General features: G+C 45.8%; 1 protein-coding gene across 1 annotated transcript; it reads right to left on the bottom strand.

The window, feature by feature from the left end:
• Positions 1–246: 246 nt before the first annotated feature.
• Positions 247–11,752, bottom strand: ASB4 (ankyrin repeat and SOCS box containing 4). Its single transcript, XM_009641920.2, has 5 exons — positions 11,539–11,752; positions 7,638–7,937; positions 4,451–4,941; positions 2,675–2,788; positions 247–435 (listed from the first exon to the last, which is right to left on the bottom strand). Exons 1-5 carry the CDS (start codon positions 11,750–11,752, stop codon positions 247–249), a joined length of 1,308 nt encoding a protein of 435 aa, XP_009640215.1.
• Between the last annotated feature and the right edge of the window lie 801 nt (positions 11,753–12,553).

The raw sequence follows: 12,553 nt of genomic DNA, 5'->3' as shown, positions 1-12,553 counted from the left end.
GGCGGGGAGGGAATTGTCCAGCTCTATCTCCCCCAGTGCGACCCACAGCCTGCAGCTGCAATTCCTCAGCACAGAACAAGACAGCAGCTCGAAGGGGAGCCGGTAAATCCTGGCCCAGCTTCAGGCTGGCCTACAGCTGTACCAAAGCGAAGGGCTGGGTCAGGCAGGGCTGTGCCTGGATCTCCAGCACCCCGCAGAGGCGTGCAGATCCAGGAAGGGAGATGCCAGTGCCCGCGCTGCTGCGGCTCAGTAGATGATTCCTTCTGGTTCCAGCAGCAAGTACTTCTTCATGGACAGGGGGATGGAGAGCAAGGGGACTCCTCGGTGGCACCTTTCTGACAGTATCGCCCGAATAGCGCATCTGCATAAATGCATGAGTGACCGCGGTGAATTGTTGCAGACAGTGAACAAAGAGTCATAGAAATCCTGGTGCCGCTGTAAAAAACACAAGCGTGTTTTAGAGCAAGAAGGCTGTTTTCCTTCCCTCCCATTCCCCTGCCCACATGCAGCCCTTGGCAGAACAAGGTAAAGGGCAAAGCCAGCCACCCTGTCCCTTAGAGGCAAATCAGGCACCAGTGATGTGGTTCAGCCAAATGCCTGCACAAAATCCTTCTGCTTGCCTTAAAATGTTTAGTGCTAAGTTAAAGACCATGCTGAAATCTTTAGGCTTGGTATTTCTTACATCCATTGGTCTGAGGCAGGGGTTCCTCTGTGGCACTAGTCCTGATCTGAATGGATGCTGCAGCCAGCTCAGGGGCAGCGCATGCAGATGAGTTAATCCCCTAAACCTCACCCCGGGGCAGCGAGGCAGCATTAATGGCAGCGCTACCGATGGGTTTGCTGGGGCTGTGAACAGCCTTTGGTACCTTTGGTCTTGCTGATAGCCCCAGAGGCCTTTTAGATTAAATAAAATTGCATCCCCACGAGAAGAAAAGTACAGATGCTTACAAATTATGTTGAAATAAAAGAAGCGAATGGTAAATATGTGCAACTACGTGTGACTTGACCTTACTTTATATTCTTGCTACTTGACAGATCTGATTTCACTTTTTTTTCAGATACATTTTGTGTATTGAAAAGTACAGATTTGTGTCAACAAAAATTTTTTCTTCAGTTTCATGCCAAATTTGGCAAACAGCTTCAACAAGGGGAACAACAATCTCAATGAATAAATACCGTGACTGTAGACTTTTCCAAATAAGAATGTTTCAATATATCAGATCAAAGGTTTGCTTTGGAGAAAATGAATTAGATATTTCCTTTCTAATTGCACTCATAGCTCAGCAAAGCTATTATTATTATTATTATTATTATTATTATTATTATTATTTAGGTGAAAAAGGACCTTCAGCATTTAATTTTACGTTCACCCAAAATGATTGCTTTTAGTTTTTTTCTGAACAAAGCTGACCTGAGAAAACAGTCAGTCTCACAGTTCCTCTGGCTATATAACTGCATTATAATACAGATGTGGTTCCCTAAACATCGCTGATAAAGCATAGCAGATACTGGTGCGCTTAACTTCAGCATTGACGTGAAAATTTTGAAAGACCCCAGCATTAATAAAAAACTAGTTTTAAACTGGAATACTGGGGCTATGCAGATGTCCAAAGTAAAGGGATAATTATGTCAAAGCATGTAGGTTGTCCCACAATTTTGCCTTTTGACATCTTTTCTTTTCCTCTTTGATCGCTTATTTTTCATTTAAATTCTCCCTTGTATTTGCAGCTAACCAGTCGTGCTCAGACAAACCCAATCCATGCAACAGAACCTAAAGATATACAGTCATTCACATGTAATGCAGTACTTTTAAAACATTTGCTGACTTAAAAAAAAAAATACATACACATTGACAGACCTGAAGAGACACCAATCACAGCCAGAATCATAGAATGTTTGGGGTTGGAAGGGACCCCTAGAGGTCATCTAGTCCGACTCCCCTGCAGGAGCAGGGACACTGCTAACTAGATCAGGTTGCTCAGAGCCCCGTCCAACCTGGCCTTGAATGCTTCCAGGGATGGGGCCTCCACTACCTCTCTGGGCAACCCCTTCCAGTGTTTCACCACCCTCATCATAAAGAATTTCTTCCTTATATCCAGTCTAAACCTACCCTGGTTTAGTTTAAAACCATTACCCCTTGTCCTGTCACAGCTGTCCCTACTAAAAAGATTGCCCCCATCTTTCCTATAGGCCCCCTTTAGGTACTGAAAGGCCGCAATCAGGTCTGCCCACAGCCTTCTCTTCTCCAGGCTGAACAAGCCCAACTCTCTCAGCCTGACCTCATAGGAGAGGTGCTCCAGCCCTCGGATCATTTTTGTAGCCCTCCTCTGGCCCCGCTCCAACAGTTCCATGTCCTTCTTGTGCTGAGGGCTCCAGAGCTGGATGCAGTGCTCCAGGTGAGGTCTCACCAGAGCAATCCTTGCACTTGCTGAGTGCAGGGACAGCTGAGCATGGGGTGCTCCAAAGGATAACATTGCAATGAAAATTACCCCAAAATGTGTCTTTTGTCAGTACATGATATGCTTTTGTCAAGTGAGTGGTATTAATCAGGGAAGTCCCAAATCCTCTGAGATGTTCCTCTCTTTAAAAGCATGCTCACTTTTCTTTGGCCAGATACAGAGAATGCAAAGCATGAGCTTGGATTTTACTCAGTCGCAACTCGTGAAGAGCTTACCTCAAAGACGTCGTCAGGTATGGCTGCTTTCCACTTTGATGTGGATTTGATGTGTTCGTAGGTATTGACGACAACCTCCACAGCTCTGGGGTGGGAATGACAGGCTTGTAGCACCTGCAGGCAGAACGCATAGAGACCATGAGTACCACCAAGAAGCTGGGGCTAGCCTGGATGCTCGGCACTGTGCAACGGCATGCTGAGACAGACACAACCAAAAAAGTACCAGAGGATAAGGCTGGAAATGCAAAAGGCAGAAGCTCTGTGTATACCACTCAGTGCAAGTGCAGCAAAAAACCCTCCCCATTAGCCCCCAGTAGAGCTGTGCACCCCCCAGTTTAACACCATACAGAAATACTGGCCTAGGTCTCCAGAGCAGCGTAGCTTGTGGATGGGGGCAGCTTTATCATCTGAATCTGGAAATAACTTGTTCATAGCTAGGTTGAGTGTCTTGACACCAGGCAAAGCCATGCACAGAGTCCTTGCTCCAGGTCATGCAGCACAAGAACAGAAAAAATTCCATCACATAAATCAAAAATGCACTGTTACAGGAAAATTTAAAGGAAGACTGGGAGATAACCCAGCTCAGAAGTAAGGCTTCCAAGCCACACAAAGCCCCAGAAACAACTGCTCTGCTCAGCAACTTTAGCTCAGTAGGAAAAAAACAAAGTCTACTGTCACTCACACATGCAGAATAACACTTTGCATTCACACCGTGCACAGTTTTGTCCCACACAGCAGACAGGCTTTCACAAACCAAACTGCAGAACATCCCTCTGGGATAAATATCATCCTACATATTTTACAGATGGCAAATGATTGTTGGGAAGGGAGACCCACTCCATGCAACAGGAGAAAGGTGGAGGCAGGAAGAGGACACCCCAGGCCTGGCTCTCAAACACGCTCTGGAGACTGAGACTTGTTCTGTTACAGTTGGCCAGCTCATCCTGGGCTCAGGGGGGCACAGCCAGAAGTTTGACATTTTTTTTTCCAAAGGTTTCTGGTTGCTTGGCTTGTTAAAATTTTTTATATACAGTGGAGGAGCTGCAAAATGTTGCTCATGGCAACATGAGAGAGAATAAATCCTGACTGCAGCAAGCTTACCTAGTTCCCTGATATAAGAAGTCTGTCAGCTACTTCTGTCAGTGCCTTGGGCCTTGCAGACCTTTAGAAATTCTTTGGGAGGGATCCTGCAGTTCTTTTTCTTTTTTTTTTTTTTTTCATCAGCTATGAGCCCAGGCCATGCATTTGCCCTTAATTTCTCACATTTCCTGGGAATAAGTCAAAGCTTTACTGAAACCCATTTAATTTGGAATAGATTTGGTAGATTTTTAAAGGCCAAAACTGACAAACTGAATCAACTGGTCTGATCTCCAGTCTTTGGTAGAGGCCATGAAATACGCATTTCGTCTAACCCAGTTAAGCCTGTATGGAGCCAGGTTTGACGAAGGCATGTATGTTTTCTGAAATGAGAAAGTGCATTAGCTCTGAAAAATTAGGCTTGAACTAGCATTTAGAGTTTGGGGTTTTGGGTTGGTAAAGAACAAAAATGGGACCTTGGTCTGGTTTCTGGCATTAGCAACTGTAATTTCACTTCAGTTAAATGATACCACTCTTATACCAAGTCAGCTCACAAGGTTTTGGGCATTCTGGGCCCACAGCTTACAAGACTCCAGCAAACCCAGATACCACCAAATGCTGAAGTTTGGATCTCTCATCCCGTTCCTGTTTGAGACATCACCTCTCTCCATATCCCTACTGTACAAAGCCGACCTTAACCTTGTGGAATTGCAGCGGATATATCCTAGCTGCTCCATGATTCAGCAGCAGCTGGTAGCAGATGTCAGGCTGGGCAGCTGGCCGCACGGATGTCACTTTTATGATATACTGCAGTGGGGCACAGCCATTGACATCCATGATGTTTGCTTCTGCTCCTGCCTCCAGCAGCATATGCAGCAGGACGTGATCACAGTTCCAGGCAGCTTTGTGGAGCGGTGACTTGAAATCCTCATCACGAGTGTTCACTTCAGCTTTATAGTCTAAGAGCATCCGACAGATGAGGTGGTGATCTGGGCTGTAAATCTGATCCTTATAGTGCAGGGCCCAATAGGCTGCACAGGCCAGGGGAGTCTCCATGTAGGCATTGAGAGCATCAACGTGCGCTCCTTGTTCCACGTAAAAAGCCACGAGCTCTGGGATACCCAAGCGTGCAACGATGTGCAGAGGAGTCTCCTCATCTTGGTTGTTTGTTTTTATGTTCACATTTGCTCCTGCCAAAAACCAAGATGATAGGAAAAAAAATGAAGGCAATGAAATCCTGGTTTGGCCATCTCTCTATCTGCGCCCTGCTACCCAAGGAGAAGGTAAGCGTGGGCGGCTGGATTGAAAGATGCACATGGACATGCAAATAGCTTGGGACATGGATTCTGCATTTCTTAAGCCTCCAGAAAACCCTCAGAAACTTCAGGTACTTGCATCCAGCTTCGGATGTGATAACTTGGCCCCAAGCTGACAGAAGGCCTGATTGGAACACTATTTTGGAGCAGCATGCAGGTCCAAATCCCTGTGTAAAACGCTTTTTCCTATAAATGAAGAATTGAAGGAAAAAGGAGAACTTTACTCCTCCTCCTGAGAATAGCTCTGCTCAGATCTACACCCTGTGAGCCCTTCCTGCAGCACCTCATTAACTGCAAGCCTGGAAAAAAGGACATCTATGACAGATCTGTAGATGATATTAAAAAAGCCATAGCCCAAGTTCCCGGCTGCGGGTGCAGATCCTGTTTTCCAGCTGTTAAGGGGACTGTCGGGCTGCTCCAGCTGTGCCCGGCAGCTGTCGCAGCTGAGCCAACAGCTCCATCTACTGAGCAGCACAGCGGAGGGGGGCCCGACTTCCCCCTTGGCCCCTGCCCAAACAACGGGGGGATCCCCACTTTCCGGCCACTGGCTGTTTGCTCTAAAGAAACTCAGATGACTGTAGGAATAATATTGCACGCTGCCTGTTAGAAAAGAGGGAAGGTTGGCAAGACCCTGCTCCCCAGAGCAAAGCAGAACTGTACAACTGCAGCAGGGCAAGCAGGTTGGAGGGGCAAGGGGGCTTCTTCCAGAGATGGAAGGTGCTGGTGTTGACCACTGCAGCTGGGTAGACAAGGGCTCCTTGAACCCCGGGCCTTGGCAAACCATCAATAAAGTACTCATGCAAGAGCAAGTGCATAATGGCCACCCCTCTTCCCTCCGGGCTCACGGAAGCCCTTACGTGGCCAAACTTACACTAAGACTAAGGTGTAAGGACAGGGAGGGAGAAAGAGGAATCAGAAATTACCTCTGGGCTGGAAAAGCTGAGCGCTAATGCCATTAAGCCATGTTGAGCGTTAGTCATGTTAGAGGTCTGTGAGTACCAGCAGTCTAAGTTTGGAGGTGGTAAATGAACAGGGGATCAGCTTTGCTTGGTTGGCAGGGTGCCCAAACCAGCATTTAGCTGAATCAGCCCAGCACGACACCACCGAGTGGAGATGGCAGGGGAGAGATGCATCTCGGAAACCTTGGTGCAGGGACATTAACCGAAAACCTGGCTTCGGTTGGTGGTGCAATGTGTATGCGCACCCCTGCCACATCTTGCTCCAGACCTTTCCCATTTTGTTTGGAGTCTCAAAATTTAGCTCGTGTGGAGATTTGAGTTTACCCAGTGGTTTGGGATGAAGGGTGGTGTGTAAAGTATTATTATTCTGTTGCTGATGGGTGGGTGGAGAAAGCCTACAGAATACATCCTTTCATTTGCATTTGTCCTGTGCTACATTTTATAAGACTACATTTGACTTTTAAGCTCTTCCATAGTAGGAAATTCAACTCCTGCTGTCAGGACTGTTTGCTTTGGGCAGGATAAAACTGGCAGCATTTATTTTCCTTTCTACCAAACAACATAATATGTATCTTTCCAGCAGAAGAAAACTGATGTGGTTATTCATTTAGGACTGCAGATTGCCTTGCCCACAAAGCATACTTGCGCTCTGCATCGCAGGAAAAGCCTTCAGTAACAACACACATAGCAAAAAAAAAACCCCAAAGCATTTGTATTTGCCATGGCATAGTGTGATAAATAGGGGAATCTGTCTTAAGACTTGAACTGCCTGACTTTGCTGTACCTTTTGTCTGTCTTTTACTGTGTCCCGAGTCAGCATCCTTGTGTTAAGGAATCAATGTGTGAAACCAATATATTTATCTGGGAATTACAACTATTCATAGCTTCATTTGTTACAGATGGCCAGCAGCATAATGTATCTTACTTTGGAAAAACAAAAATCCTGTATCAATAGCCTTTTTTCCCCAATCCCTACACAGACGCGGAGTTTGGCTGCTGATAAATGAAGAGATGGTATGAAAAACTGCATCCAGTTTTTCATGGTCAGGTCTCAATAAACAAGTGGTTGGAAAAATTTTACTGAGATCAAGGAAATTTAAACAAGAAAGAAGAGGAGAGGGGTGCACTTTCATCTGAAAACATCTCAATAGTAAACCTAGATGACAAAGATGCATCCTGCTCTAGGTGAACCTGCTTTAGCAGGAGGGTTGGACTGGATGATCTCCTGAGGTCCCTTCCACCCCCTGCCATTCTGTGATTCTGTGAAGACAGGAAAAAAATAGAGAAATAGAAACTCCCCAATTCAGAGGAGTCCTTCTGATGAGGAGTGATCAGGCAGTGGGCTGGAGGCACTGAGATGGGAAACAACCCTGGAGTAAGGGCCAGTGGCCAGGGAGAGGGAAGGACAGATGGGGTGAGGAATCAGAATGGGAGAAACTTCCTCTGATCAAAGAGGTAGGAAAAAGGAGTCTGAGATGAAGACGTGAGACAGCTGTGGATGGAAGGGATAAATACACATATACTTTGACAAATTGCCTCCTAAGAGAAAACACAGACCATGCCCACCATCTCCGGGCATGCCATGAGAGACCCCCCAGAGCTTTATCTTACCTCTCCAAACCAGCTGCTGGGCACAAGGCATGGAGGTTCGTGTCGTACAGAAATGCAAGGGGGCCTGCCCACTCATTGAAAAGCAGTTCAGCTTAGCACCATGGTTGCAAAGGATCTTGAGACACTCAACATTTGCCATTTCACACGCTACGTGGATTGCAGCTTTTCCGTTGGGACGGCAGTTGATGGTAGCTTTGTGATTGAGCAGGACTGAAAGGCTCTCCAGGTGCCCATACATGACAGCTAGATGAAGTCCGGTTGCCCAGGATATTTTTAATTTGTAGCTAGGAAGCCAGTATCCTGTACAAAGTGAAAATGTGTTACCATCCTTGGCAAAGACTTTTCTTTGGACTATCCACCTACTGAGAATAATTGAGGGGGAAGGAAGGGTTGGAGTTTTGCTTTAATTTACTGTAATTTCACCAGATACAGTTGAGTGTACACAAAGTTCTCTCAAGCCTGTTTCCATTGAGCACTTTTACCATGCGTGCTGAATAGCCTGCCTTTTGGAGAGACAATTCCCATGTAGATGTACTCTGAAGGCAGTTTTTGTTTTTCTTCGATAAAAAAAAAAAAAAAATAAATGCTTAGAGCATTTGAAATGCCACCAGTTAAAACATATGGGGGAAATGGGATCTTCAGCCTGCCAATAGTTGAACAGAGGTGGTGTTGGAACAAGAAGGCAGCATTTTCTTAGGCAGGTGATTCAAGAGAGAGCTCATCCTGCTGTATCCACAGGGGAGACTGCAGTATCGTTCACATCAGGAGCTGGACTCAGACTTCCAATGGTGCATTGCACATAGAGGACCCCTGGCAATGCGGCTGCTCCCAGCCCTCAGCCCCACACCCTCACTGCCCCCAAGGAGTATGGAGGGAGGAGTTTGGATGCTGATGTAAATTAGGTTGAAGAGCCAAAAAGGAGCAGGGACAACTTAGCATGAAATTTGCCTCCAAAATGTTTGGATTATTCTCTGAAAATTTCACAATGATTTTTTTTTTTTTTACTTAAAAACAGGTGTAAGACCAAGTAGCACTTAAATATTTGATTCCCAAATAGGACAACATACTTAATGACTGCACAGAGACAGTCTCAGAAGTGATTACTATAATAATTTGTTTTAAAAAAGTAAAACAATAATAATGTGCAGAAGGGCAGAAGAAGTCTAAAAATTTTTCTTTTCACTTTTTTTTTTTAGATACAGCAGCTGCATTGTAGCTAGAATGTGCCTGTAAAACTTTCTGGGTTTGATGTATCTATTTCTTCTTGGACGGATGCCTGGCTGAATACTGTTACCGTGTAAAAGACATAGCAAAAATACTAAAGATGTATAATGAGGTCAAATTAATTCAGACCTTCACTTTTGAATCTCTAGTTTTATATAGTTTTTCAACCTTAATGTCATATAGATAGTTTTTACAGTATTCATGTGCGTGGTATTGGACAGAAAGAAGATGGAGAGGAAGGAAAGAGGTAGATAGAAACAAAGTGCTGGTGGCAGGGAGAAGCTTGGATTAAAGTTCTTCTTCCCTCCTAGTTAAATTGCAAATATATTCTGGGGTAGATGCCAGTAATGCAGTCCTGTACGCCTCTGAAAAATGCTGGATTTCCATGGAAAGGTTATAGTTATAAAATGGACAGTCATGACAGTGGCTGCACCTCCTGCTCTGGCATGGCTGCAGTGATTTGTTCCTGACCAATATAAGCATTTGTCAGTGCCAGCCTGTGAGATGTCAGGGGTGAGAAACTGCTGACAGACCACAGCACCCACTCTAGGACTAAATTTTGGGGACTACCAAACCCAGTCCCCAAGGAACCCACACCACAAATGGCAACAGCAGGCAGCCCCAAGGCACCTGAGTGCCCGAGCAGAGTGACAGGCTCCTCTGCAGCCGCTCAATCCTCTTGCAAGCTGCTGGCTATCCAGGTTACCTTGGCACCTTCGGTAAGATGACCTTTTTGATCATATGCTCCCAAACCAGGCACAAAGTAGGTGGGCTATATCCCAGAGTCTATGCGTACAGCAGAGCAGAGCAAATTTCTTAAATGGGCTCCCCATCTGAATACACATGCAGCATGTTACCAGTGAGCTGTGGAGCGCTTCTGGCTTATCCCACACACAGCTGGCCTCACATTTATGGCCAGGTGTGAGCCATAAATGATATGTAACAGCAGGAAAGTGATATTTAAAAGCCAAGTTATCACTTTATATAGCCAACATTTCCCTGCCTGAGACCACCATTTATTTCCCTTGCCTGTGCTGCTGCGGGTGAGCTGTGCTCAGACGTCCTGGGGGAGCATCTCCCATGTCCTCTGCCCAAACCTGCAGACATCTCTGAGCCCAGAGGGATGGGGACCAGGCACTGAGCAGGAAGCAGATGCGGGCTCCATAGGAGGCCTCATTCAGCTTGCCTGTTTCTTTGGTTAGAAACACAAAAAAGCTGTGGTGCACATGAGGTCAGTGTCCTTGGAAGCTCTTGGCATCTTTGGAAGAGAGGAAGCAAAGCCACTCTGTCACCCATGGTATCTCCTTTCCACTTCATCACTTAGGGCTGTGGCAAAGCTCAGGCTGTCTGAATGGTGGGATGATGGGGCTTAATTTTTCTTCCTCCTCAAGGAAATTCCCCTCTCAAACCACGGTTACCTGGGATTCAGAATAAAAGTAGAATTTGCACAAGAGTTGATAGAATGCCTTCTGCCTTTTGGACAAAACCCCATGAATACACTGCTGTGATTTAGGCCATAGGCTGCATTTACTTCTCCACCTTTTGGAGAAAGGAGAGACTTCTCCAAAAGAGACAGGTTCATGCTTGCAGTCAAATGATCTACAATTAAAAATCTGTGCATTAATCCTGTAGTCTCAAACCACATCCAGAATGCATCTCAGCCTGCTGAGGACAGAAGAAAAGGTATTTTAAGGTACATTCATCACTGTGTGGGTTAGTTCAGATACTGTCCCCACGTCATGACTGAATCATCGTCACCCTAATGAAAATGAAAGAACAGGAGCCAATCATTAAATAAGAGGTAAACACAGAAAAGGAGAGGAGGTGGGATATTGTCCCTCCTTTATGCCACAGAAAAGAAAGTGCATTTGCTGTGCTGCTGAGACTGGAGGTGTTTATCTCCACATACGATTAAGTTCTGGCAAAGGCTGATCATGACTGTTTTCTAAAGACACACGAAGAGTCTCTTAGCAAGTAGGTCACGAAGTATGTTGATTTTAGCACAGAGAAAACTTGTTTTATTGCTTGTTTTAAGTTTTTTGAAACACAGCCAGTGTCTGGCTGAGAACTGATTTGGGTTTTCTACACTCCAAAATAGATGGTGTGTTTTTCCAGATTATTCTTCTGTTTTGATAAACGAGCACAGCCTTGCTTTCTGTCCACTTGAAAATAAATCTCCCCCCATCCAGCAACATCCAAGGTCCACAGGATTTCCTTAGCTCTCCTGTGAAAGGGAGAATTCACTCTACTACTGCTGCAAACTGAAAATGGAAGAGATTTACTATTTTATGTTTCTAAATGGTCTGTATATGTGTGTAGGTACACACAAGAAATGCGAATAACACACTTAGCCTGCACGTGTCTATTCTGGGCTTTGCACCCAAGTGGTCTGCGAGGAAATGGCAAAGGGCTCCTCGTTCTGGGCTCCCCTGAAGCTGCAGCAGCTGCCTCGGTGGCACGGCGGCTCGGGCCGGTCCCTGGCCTGCCCTCCACCAAGCCCGGTGGGCACAGCTGATCAGCTCCCCTGCTGTGGTGGCCGCGGCCATGTGAACCTACTGAGAGGTTACTGCCTATGAATCCACTCACGCTGCAGCTTCCAAAGAGACAAAAGGCCACAATTTCTTGAAAATCACTCAAACCCATCTACCTCCTGGCTGCCGAATGCTGCCACATTTACCTTGTTTGTAGGATGCCAGAATCAGGTGTTCATCTTCCACTTCAAACACCGTGTCCACGTCGATTTTCTTTTGACTCAAGAGCTCTTCCAGTGTTTCAAAGTCATTGGACTTCAGGGCTTCGAGAAAAGCCTTTTTCACCAACTTCGCAGCTGCAGCTCGAGTCATTTTCCCCTCTGTACTCTCTCCCTCGTTGTATGTCTCCTCTAGATCCATTTCCAAACCTATTTGTTTGTGCTGTGAAGAGAGTTATGCTGAGATCCCTATAGCACAGTTGCATGCTGAACTTCCTGAAGACCAGAAGGTAATTTTATCACTCAGTCATGCTGATCTGCTTGTTCTATTTATATAAGGAGCATTTCAGGCATCGAAATGCCACTCTGAGATATCACCACACTCTTTTTATGAAAGTGAGGACAGACACACTAGCAATAACACCAAAATAAGAGTTATCTCCCTGAGTTTCATACACATGCAGCTTCATTACCCACATGGTTACCTTATTCTCCTGCCATACACTTACATTAAAAGACACTAGTCCTGGGAGCTGTTTCTCAGCTAGAGAATCACTTTCATTTCCTTTCATCATTACCATTGCTGATTTATTGACTGCAATGGGATGTGACGCTCTGTCTGCAGATGCCTTGCAATTAGCACATTTCAGGAAAAAAAATAAAAATCCCCAAGGCACTCTTTCTGTGGGAGGTAGCTCACGCTTCCCCAGGACGGTATTTGGCATGTTGGTCTTGCTTTCATCCTCCAGCCATCAGGCAGGCCTCCGCAAGAGATCCCCACCACACAGGTCTCACAGATACCCTGATCCGTAAAGCCCCAAGGCATCACTGTGTTATCTAGCCCCGTCTCCTGTATAATACCCTCAGCAGCAGGATTTCCCAGGTTTGTTCAGGGGCACTACCACAAACAGTGCTCCCAGGAAGGAGGAATGCTGGGATGAGGGGGCTGCAGAGCCATACAGCCATGTTTTGGGGTGGGGGACATCACAGACCGCAGGGGACT

The sequence above is a fragment of the Egretta garzetta genome, unplaced genomic scaffold (assembly GCF_000687185.1).
Source record: "Egretta garzetta isolate BGI_Z169 unplaced genomic scaffold, ASM68718v1 scaffold30, whole genome shotgun sequence".
In the NCBI taxonomy this organism is placed as follows: Eukaryota; Metazoa; Chordata; class Aves; order Pelecaniformes; family Ardeidae; genus Egretta; species Egretta garzetta.
The sequence above is the reverse complement of the archived record's forward strand: the minus strand, read 5'-3'. Positions and strand labels throughout refer to the sequence as shown.